Raw genomic sequence first — 11,853 nt, 5'->3', positions numbered from 1 at the left:
TTCTGCCTGCTCTTTTACCACCTTGAACAACAATTAAATGAACAATAAATATCAACACAATGATTTTAATTCAATTTAAATTCCAACACAAATGATTATTTTTGGTGGGAAAAAAATAATTTTATTTTATGAATACCAGCTGTTAAAGATAAATAGAACGAAAAACATATGAAAGCTGCAGAAGTTAAAAGACAACCTGATGGAACTTTTTGACTTGGTGTAAAGTATACTTTGGACAAACTTTACACCAAAACAAACAATGAAGTTAGATAATTCTTATACTCAATTTAAGCATGGCTGTAACATCATGGATCAACATGTTGTTCTTCTCAGAACACCTCCTGGGTCTAACTTTCTTTGACAATTGAGTCCCTCTAGATGTTAAAAAAGCCTCAATAATCCAGTTTTGACTCTAATAGCTATAAAAACAATAAGCATGTGTAGCAAAAATTCAACAGTCTTAAAAAGTTTGTGACCTAAAGAATATTTTGTTTCTCCGAAGTGTTTAGTTCTTATTCAAAAATACAATAAAACCAAAGATATGGGTTTAAATAGTTTCTGCTTAGTCTAAATTGCCAGATTTACCCATCCTCCTCTTAGGCAGCTATGATAGCAAAAGATGATTTTGCAAAAGACTTTGTTGAATTAGAATAAACTTTAATTTTTCTTTGTACATCATGCTAATATGTTTTGAAATCACTATATAACATATAACAAGCATCTTTATTTTGATCTATGACCTAATGATCATTGATCATAAGTCTTTGACTTGCTCTATTAACTGACACATGGTGGTACATTTTTTATATAAAATATTAAAAAAGTTAAATAATGAAGTCAAAACTTTTATAGAACCCTAAGTATTGTATGCATCTCTCAAAACATACATACATATATACATATATACATACATATATACATACATACTCATTAGCATACAGATATATACTAAAGCATATACTTACTCTAGCACATACAGAAATAACCACACACTTATTCTAATACACATAAGTACATCTAATTCACATAAACCCTAATACACATGTATACATAACCAGATACAAGACGTTTTTAATTTACAACAACAAAATATACCATATATTTGTGTGTAAATATATGTATGTGTGTGTGTACATTATACACTGCTATTTTTATTGAATTCAACTTATAAATTTATATGTATATACTTTATAAGATGTAGCTAAGAAGTAAATATATAAATATATAAAATAGCATGACTGAAAAATAAAAAAATAATTTTTTTTTCATCATTTCGAAACAAATATAAAAAAAAACAGAATTTTCTGATAAAAAAACAACAAAGGAAGATAAGAAGTCAATTTTTAGAATATATCCAATAATCTACATAAAAATTAAAGATAAAATAAAATCAAAAATTTTCTTTTGTCATTTTTTTTTTTTTTCATATTTTTAATTATATTATTCAAATTTTATAAACCCAAAATTATTTTACAGCAGAACATTGCAATATTGGTAGCATTAAATTATAAGAACTTTGCAACAATGTTGCACAGTTTGAAGCCTCTAAATATATATCAGAAAGAAGAGCGGAAGATCCATTTTTATTCTCCGCTATTTCTTCAGCATAAATATTTGCAAATGCTAAGATTTCATTAGTGAACATTTCTGCAAGCAGCTTTAATGTGGCAGCACGCTCTTCAGAAAAAGCTTTTGCTTTAACATCAGTTAAAATAAGCAAATCAGCAATTTTTCTAAAATACTCAACAAAACGAGACAGTAGTTCAGCTAATACAGAAATAACTTCTTCAACAGATTTATGTGCATCAATAACTTCTTTTTTATCTTTTAATTTCTGCCATGTGTTTAATAGCTTTGAAAAAGTAATTTTTAGGTTTAACTTTTTAGACAGAGATATAATATCTTTCTTAAAATCCATTTCATTTGAGCATTTGTCAACATTCTCAAGTTGAAATTTTTCTTTTATAGAAATGAGTAGTTTCAAACTCTCTTTTTTCACTTCATCTGACTGCATTGTTAAAATTCTCTGTAATTTTTTTTCACATTCATTTGACAGCATTACTAAAGCATCCAGGTGAGCAGAGCCTTGATATCTTTCAAACATATTGTCAAATGTTACATTATTTTCTTTAGTTAATGGATTTTGTTCTTGGTTATTTAATTCATATTTTAGTTTAGCATCATTCAGCACCATTGATAAAGTTTTTTTTTCAAATTTTTGCCTAACGCTTCTTAGACCTGGATCACCGTCTGATAAAATATCCACTGTTTTTTTTCCAATAAACTCTAATGCTCCAATACTTCCAGAAACCAGATCTTGACCAGTTGCTTGAACAATACTTGTAATTGGGTAGAGACTAGATAACCATGAAGAAAAACCTATTAATAAGAGATGAAGATTGTAATCTAATTATAATGTTCCAATCAATCTTATTATCTTTAAACTTATATGCTTTGAGATTACAAAATATTATTGTTAGACAAAACTAAAAACAAAATTACTGGCATTTCATAAGTTTATTATCTCTTAAGAAAACAAAAAGATATTTAACTTCTATTTAACATGATTAATCCTTTTTAAAACTTGTCAACTATTATTTATTATAACCTGAACTTGGTGCATTAGTCTCAAGAGGCTTTTCGCTAATGCAGTTAACATTTTCTTTAACTGAATTTGAATTATCCGGAGTTAAATTACTTTCAGATTCTTCTTTGATAAACTTTGCCATTTCTACTGGATCTGGAATTCCAAGTTTATCCTCTAAAGATTCAACAAGCACTGTAACTTTATTAGTGGCTTGCTGAATAATATCTTCAGCCCAACTATCCCATGCCCAATCTTCAGACGATTCAAGTTTTGAAGCTACTTCAACCTTGCTTGATTCACTTGAAAAAGCATAGAAAAACAAAAACAAAAATCAATTGAAAATTTTCTCGTTAATTATTTAATTTAATAATAATATTTAATACTTAAAACAATTTATTATTAGATAATATAACATAACATTTGATGATAATATCTCATATATTTTTATTATATTTCTTGTTATTATTTATTATATTTTTATTATGTTTCTTTTTAGATCCCATCTTATTTAGATATAAACTGAATTTAACTACAATAAAAATTACAAATGTTATTAAAAAATATATATATTGGAAGAACCATCTAAAAATTTATGAAAACAGCATATCTTTTAATTTAATTTTTTATGTAATGCATGTATATCCATGCTTTTTTTACTTTGGTTAAACTTTTACATGAGCTCATATTTTTTCTTTTTTAACTTACTTACAAGTTATCAAAATTGAATTTCCAAAAAACAATCATTTGACAGCAAAAAACATAATATTTAAAACATGTGACAGCAAAAAACATAAATGGTTGTTACAATTGTAACAACTAAATTTATTTTATTTTCTGTATTTCTTTAGCAAAAGTGCTCAATGAATGATATCAGAGCTTTATGTTTTATTTTGAAATATATAATTTATATAAATAATTCAAAATAAATATATATATATATATATATATATATATATATATATATATATATATATATATATATATATATATATATACATATATATATACATATATATATATATACATATATATATATATACATATATATATATATATATATATATATATATATATACACACACATATATATACAGGGGCAGATCCAGACCATCTAGTAAGGATAGTAAGGAAGACCATATTTAATTTTTTAGATTTGGTGGATTTAGACCATCCAGGAAAGATGGGGTAGGGCAATTTTTTGATTCAATGGATTCAGGCTCTAAAAAAGCAAATCTATATAGTAATATTGAACTTAATAGTAATAGTAGTAGTGTCCTTTCAAGCGTGTTTGACACAGAACTCACGACAGCCATTGCAACCAAGGTAATGGCGAGATAGAGTTGCAGCAGCTTTGTTTTATGAGAAAACGTGAACAAAAGTGTATGCAAATATTTAACATATGTAAACTTCAAATAATGTAATTTTAAAATATGCTTAAACAAATATCAAGCTTTACAGTTTGACTTTCACTTGAAAATTGCATTGCGTCAACCTCTACTTTATTTTGATCCATAGCATTTATTTCTGTTAAAAAAATTATTATATAGTTTTAAAATTTCATTAGTAAACATGCCAGCTGAAATTAATATACTGATGGTTCGAGTGCCAAGATTCAAAATTTAGAGCAAACATTAAATGAAAAGGATAAAGTAATAAAAAATCTAGAAATCAAGATTTTTAATCTAGAAAATAAACTAGAGCAAGTCGTAACAAATCCATTGACAACACCAAATAATGAATCATGGGCAGCAGTAGTGTCAAAAAATATTAAAAATCTTAAAACCAAATTGACTTGTTTAGTGTATTGTGTATTGTGTATAAAAGTGTATTGTTTCAAATCTAAAAATCCAAACAAGCACGCCCTGGTTTTAGTAGACGTTGGTGACAAAAGAAATCATAACTACGTTCTAAAATCAGCTTCTATTAATCTCAACAAAATTCAGGGCATATATTTAAATCCAGATTTGACTGAGGATGGATGAGTAGAAGCTAAACAACTGAGAAAAAAATGAAAAAACACTTAATGCTAAATTAAATACAAATGAAAAATTTTATTATGGTATTCGAAGTAATGAAGTATTAAAGTTAACTAAATAGCAACAACAATCACTATCGCTAAAAAATACAACAATTTTATTAAATAATCCATTTATATATAGCTTTAAGAAGCCACAACGTTCGTCTACTGGTACATCTATTGGTCCATCACAAGTACTACGAACATCTATCCATTCTGAACTGCCGATACACAAATGCCACTTCATTCAATAATAAATTTGATCTTTTTTTAGCAGAAATGGCTACATTTAAACCTGATGTTTTTATGATTTGTGAAACTAATTATTCAATGATATATCAATCGAAATTTTATTAAAATTGAAAATGAAACCATATTAACTGGTTGTATCTATCGCCCACCAGACGCATCAGAAGCCACTTATCACAAAATTGAATTGATTTTTAAACAAGCTAAAAAAGCTAGTGATAATAACAAATATACTGGTCTTATAATATCTGGTGACTTCAATTATCCAAATATAAAATGGAACGATAATAATGTATAAACAGTACTAAATAATGATAAATCAGCACAAATGTTTTTAGATTTTAATGATAATTATTTATATCAAAACGTAATAAATTCAACCTTTAATCCAACAGCTTCATCAGTATCAGATGGAAATACACGTATCTCAGTCATACATCAAAATCCACCCTCGAGCAACATAGAAAAGGCACATCAAATTTTACACTGGTATTATGAGATTCAGGCTGATTGTTATTTGAGCACTGGTATTATGAAATATTTTTAGATAAATATCAAGAGCTATCAATTTAACACATACCAAAACGAAATAACAAGAGAAGGGATATAAGACTGTGGATAAATAACCGATTAAAAGCCGAATTAAGAGAAAAAGCAAATTTGTGGAAAAAATCAATATCAAATAACTTCAAATCATCATCCTTATTGCAAGAATATAAACAACAATGCAAACTAATTGAAAATACTGTTAAATGTAAGGGTATTGATTACGAAAAAATGGTTGTCGAAAAATCAAAAGAAGATCCAAAAATCTTTAATGGATATGTCAATGCAAACAAAAAAATTATATCTGGTATAACATCAATTTTTGATGAACAAGGCAATCTACACACAAATGGTGAAGCAATAGCTGATGTATTAAATAATAGTTTCAACTCAGTTTTTGTTCATAAAGATAAAGAAAACACACCAGTAATTATATCAACAACTGATAAAACTTTACAATTAGATATAGATAATGTAATCATACGTGATTCAATTGAGAAAAAATTAAAACAATTAGATGTCAATAAATTGGTTGGTGTAGAGTATGGCATTTATTCATGTCTTGAATAAATGCCATACTATTATTAGTGAACCTCTGCTTCTGATATACAAAAAGTCATTGATGGAACAAAAGCTACCCGATTTATGGAAATCAGCAAATATCTCACCATTATTTAAAAAGGGTGATAAAACCAATGCATCAAATTATCAACCAATTTCACTAACATCGCTCTTATGCAAAATTTTGGAACCACTGATTAAAGATGAAATTATTGATTATCTAATAACAAATGGTTTATGAAATGAAAATCAGCATGGATTCATAAATCAAAATCAGCACTGTTCTACCGGATCAAGTCAATAACAAGATAAAACTATATGCCAACAATAGCAAAATCATAAACATCATAAGGAATACAAGTGACAATGAGAAATTACAATTAGATATAGACAAAATCATGGCATTGTCCTCCACTTGGTTAACAAAATTGAATTATGAAAAATGTAAGGTTATACATATGGGCAAAAATAATCCAAATAGAGTGTATATAATGCATTATATTGACACCGGACACTACCATACCATATTTAGTACGGAAGATGAAAGAGACCTAGGCATAGTAATACGATCAGATCGAAAATGGCAAACTCAAGTTAACTCAGCTGTTGGTAAAGTAAATATGATGCTAGGCATTATAAAACGGACACTTAAAAATTTTGATAACAATATGGTAAAAAAGTTATATACAACTTTCGTTTGCCCACATCCGGAATTTGCTATTCAAGCTTGGTGTCCTTACTAAATACAAGACATCGATAAAATTGAAAAAGTCCAAAAAAGAGCCATTAAGATAGTACCAGCGTTGAAGAAATTAACATATTAAATAAGATTAGAGGTCATGCAACTAACAACTCTAGAAGAGTGTGAAACACATGGTGATTTAATCCCGCAATATAAAATTCAATATGGCTATGATAAAATCAATTGGGTTTCCCAGTACAATTACACCGAATCACAAGAGGGCCCTCGTCTGAGACAACACAAATTTAAATTAAAAAAAGCTATTCTGCAAAAACGCTCAGAGATGCAAACTTTTTCACAAATCGTATAGTCCACACGTGCAATAATCTGCTGAATTATATAATAGAATCTGAGTCAATAAATCTAATCAAAAATAAACTAGACAATTCAGAGACTTGCAAAAACTTTTTATCAAAACAAAAATTAAAAACAATAACATAACAGTAAACACCTATTTAGTCAAAAGCTGATACAGTGCAATATCTACTGCTATTGCACTCCACAACTGTTTTAAAAACAGTTGTCCCAGCTATTATTCATTATTATTATTAATATTATACACTTTAACAAACAAAAAGATTTTTAAAAAAGCTTAAAATTCTAAAAACATCAAAAAATGGGGGGAATTGTTGAATAAGTATAGAAATAGTAGGTTTGGTCCCGTATTTTATGGGTCTGGAAAGCAATGATATATATGAGGAAAAAGTATAGAAAAGCTCAGTGTCGATTAGACTTATAACATTTTTACGGGTCAGATCAGCTAGTATATGCATTAATATGGCAATTTTCAGGTTCATATCACAGGCCTTGTTACAAGATTTTGCTGCGTAGCGAAAACGCGTAACGCATTTCAAAGTAACTCAACTCAGCAAATATATTTTGCATTGTTAGAAGTTATATTGCGCCACTAGCGTCATTTCAAGTACCGCATTGTAATTAAAGTTATTTAATTAACGCATTAAAAATTATACAAACAGTTTTTTTTTTCTCACTATAACAAAAGTTACAAATAAAATCTAAGTTCTCATTTAAAAAATCATTTTTATTATTTTTTTCAAATATGAACTAAATTTTATTTTGAAAAAAATATTTTCTTCATGAAACATAAAATAATGTTTGTTTATTTTCTTATAATTTTACAGTTGGTTTTTGGTTATTTTATTAACTGTTAATAAATTTTTTCTTATTTAATTTGTAAACTCTTTTTAATAATGTTTTTAAACAACAAAGAGTTTTTTTTTGTTATTTATCAGTTCCCAATAACATATTGGTGATCATAATTTATTTTCATAAATTAAACAAATGTCATTAAAACTTTACGTTATTGAATCAACATTAAACAAAATATGTTATTAATAAAATATTTACATCAAAATAAATCGTGCATTTTTTAAACTATTATGACTAAAAATAATAATTATATTTAAAAGGAATTATATATTTAATTCCTAAAACTTAAAACAATTTATTTTTTTTTTGATTAATTTTTAACAACAACAAAAAATATTATTAAACAAACTGTTTCTTTAACAAAAAATCTATTCGTTTACAATTGCGGTTAAATGCTTTTACTTACGACTTTATTTCTTCTGAATAAACGTCACGTTAACGACATCAAAAGATGATTTGAATATTCTAAAAGATAAAAGTTTTTGCGTAGCACAAACTGCTGAACGCGTAGGCAAATCGCCTTTTCGCAGGCAAAATGCGAGCTGCATAATGCTTCTTAACAAGGCCTGATATCATAAAACCTTTTTAGTTAGTTTTTTTAGAATATTAGCCTTTCAATGTTTTAATCTATTTAACTAAGAAATTATGTCATATTAATATCACAACAGTACAATTTTTTTTGCACCACACAAAATTATTAAAATTTCTTATCAATTTTAGACAGCCTCACAAATTTAGTTCTATTTTCAAACAACATGATTTGTTAAATATATAAATTTACAAAAAAAATTATTTCCAAAATATCTTAGAGAGAAGGAGGATTGCCTTTCCATGGATCTGGCCTTGTATATATGTGTGTGCATGTGCATGTGTCTGTATATATATAAATCGGCAATAAATTGCCCACCTTAACTCTTAAGTTGGCATCAGGTCAGCAAAAAAAATTTGATACAAAGAGGTTACCAGAAAGTATTGAAACGAGGTCAGAGATATTTTGCTAACCTCAAACACTTTTAGGTTTACCCTTATTCGAGGGCTGAATATAAATATAAATACATATATATATATATATATATATATATATATATATATATATATATATATATATATACATATACATATATATATATATATATATATGTATATATATATATATATATATATATATATATATATATATGTATATATATATACATATATATATATATATATATATATATATATATATATATATATATATATATATATATATATATATATATATATATATATATATATATATATATATATATATATATACGTATGTGTATATATATATATATATATATATTTTAAGAAATTAAATTACCCAATTTGTATTATCTAACTTTATTGAAATAAAAAGAGAAAATTAAAATATGAAACCATTAGTATTTTTGTAAAGCAAAACTAAAACAAAACCTTTTCAATTCTAAATTATTATTTTACTGAATCAGAGATCAAAAAATAAAAAATTCATAAAAATGTTTGTAGTTGAACTGAATTTGATTTACTCTAACATCTAATCTTATAAAAATTGTTATGGTTACAAATTTTTCTTAAATATTTTAAAAAAATGTATATTTAAAGTATGTTTATAAATTTTTGTATTGTTGTGCAAAGTATATAAATGATGAAAAAATTTCATGGTACTTAAATACTGATTGGTCAGTAGTAAGCCTCATTGGAAGACTGCCAGAGGAGATGAAATCTAATCTTTAGTGATTTTGTCTGATAAAAAAAAATGGTTGGCTCCTCAGGTAAGTTATTTCAACAACCAAAGTGAGAACTTATAGTTATATAAGTTATAGTGATTAACCAAACCAATTACACAAATAAAAACATAAACCAATATTTTCAGAAATCTAAATCTAAAAAGTGGTTTAATAAAATAGAAAATAAAACTATTTGTAGGTAGAAAACAAAATCATATTTAACGCCATGTTGATTCAAATATTATATGAAGATATGTTTTTAATACCTTTTATTGCATATATCATTAGATTTTATTACATCAGATGACTGTTTATTTGCAGAACTATACTCAAAAACATCAACTGAATCACTAACTTTTTCTTCATGTAACTGTTCACTAGCTTTTTCCTCATGTAACTGTTCGTTTACTTGTTCAAGAAAATTAGACGAATTTATTTGAATTTCAGAATTTGACTCCTTTTTTGTACTAAAATCAATATGTTTTTTAATGTAGTTTTTTGTTACTAAAGAATTATGTTTTTATGTTAATATTTTTATGCTAAGTTTTGTTTTTTAATACCTTTTTTTGCATCCAACATTACACTTTATCACATCAGATGGCTGTTTGTTTACAGAATTATACTCAAAAATATCAAATGATTCATTTATTTTTTCTTGAAGTACCTGTTCTTTTATTTGTTCAAGATTACCAGCTGAACCTTTTTCAATCTCTTTGATTGTATCAGTATCAGCAACATTGACAATATTAGCAGCAATAACAGCATGGTTTTCTGAAAATATTTCTTGAGTTTTAGACTTTAGACTGAGCTCTTTTAGATTAGCTTTACCATTTATACTTTTTTGTTCATTTGAAACATTACCCTCTTTACTCAATAAAAGAGTTTCATTATATGCATTAAAACTATTCAGATTTGAATCGATACATGTATTTTCTAACAAAAGTTTCTCAACATTAATTTTATTACCATCTGCATCTCTTTTCTCCAAATCTTTATTTTCTATTATAATTTTAGTCTCTTTCTCTTTGCATACATCTATAGTTTGTTCAGTTTCCAACAAAGTTGGACAGATAGCATTTAAACTTTGTTCTTCAAGGTTTAAAGAACTTTCAGGTTGAAAGCTATTGTTTGTATTAACTGTTACATGATCAGAAAAAGTGCATAAAAGATCACTTTTTGGCTCTTCATTAAGTGCATGTTTAACAACACTATGCTCTTCCGCACTATCTTCATCACCGTCACCCTCATCTGCACTAAGAAATTCTTCTTCACTCTCTGAACCATCCATCCCAAGCAATTTAACTTATTATATGAAAGCTTAAAACAAAAAAGACAAAACATTAAACAGCCAGAATAACAGTGGTGTTATATTATAATCATTGTTATTTAAATAATGCAATACTTTTTGAAAATCATTTAGGTTGTTACAATATATATACTATATATAAAAAATTTAAACTTCAGTTTTTTTAAAGTGTAAAATTTTTTTTAAATAATAACCCATTGAGTTGATGAATTGATTGGATGTAGTTAATACTCAAATGTTTATTTATGCTATGGATATAGTTTAACAGTTTAGAGAGAAAAAAAATAGTTAGGATATCATAGAGGTGGTATTTTATGAAGGAACAATAAAAAATGATCATTTTAGCAACAGCAATTTCAAAATTACTACCAGAGAAAATAAAAGCTTTGTTGCAAAGATTCTGAGGAATATTTGATGCAATACATACAAACTTGTATTCAAAAAATTTAGAATAACCAGTGTTGGTCAGCTTCAAATTTGAGGTTGATCAACACTTTTTTGCAATACAATGCTATATAGCACATTTGATTTACTGATAATTAAAAACTTTATTAAACCAATACCAAGACAAATTACAACCCTGAATAAAAAGCAATAGGGGGATTTAACTATACTAATTTCTATATAAATTTAAAAAATTTAAACTGTGTTGCACTATTTTATCATTATATTTTTTATGTTAAATATCTAATTTTAAAAACAATTGTGTTAAAAAAAGAAAAAACAAACTGCAACCCATCCATCTAATTTTCTCTAACTGCGAGTCTAAACTTGCTTGGCCTTTTTGGATGTTATTTTTAATATGTAAAATGAGACAAATAATAATGTACATTATTAAGATTTTGCACAATTAGAATATTATTATTTATCCCTTAGTTTTTTCAATTTGAGTTCATATAATTACTATTTACTATTTAACAAAATGAGTCAATACTGCTAAAT

At 26.1% G+C, this 11,853-nt stretch overlaps 1 protein-coding gene across 1 annotated transcript; it reads right to left on the bottom strand.

The window, feature by feature from the left end:
• Positions 1 to 792: 792 nt before the first annotated feature.
• LOC100202813 (protein FAM114A2) lies at positions 793 to 10,937 on the bottom strand. Its single transcript, XM_065811442.1, has 4 exons — positions 10,166 to 10,937; positions 9,872 to 10,072; positions 2,609 to 2,886; positions 793 to 2,379 (listed from the first exon to the last, which is right to left on the bottom strand). The coding sequence occupies exons 1-4, from the start codon at positions 10,891 to 10,893 to the stop codon at positions 1,466 to 1,468; spliced, it is 2,121 nt and encodes a 706-aa protein (XP_065667514.1). The 5' UTR covers positions 10,894 to 10,937; the 3' UTR covers positions 793 to 1,465.
• Positions 10,938 to 11,853: the final 916 nt, after the last annotated feature.

The sequence above is a fragment of the Hydra vulgaris genome, chromosome 12, assembly GCF_038396675.1.
Source record: "Hydra vulgaris chromosome 12, alternate assembly HydraT2T_AEP".
Lineage (NCBI taxonomy): Eukaryota > Metazoa > Cnidaria > Hydrozoa > Anthoathecata > Hydridae > Hydra > Hydra vulgaris.
This window is presented reverse-complemented; position numbering and strand designations above follow the sequence as displayed.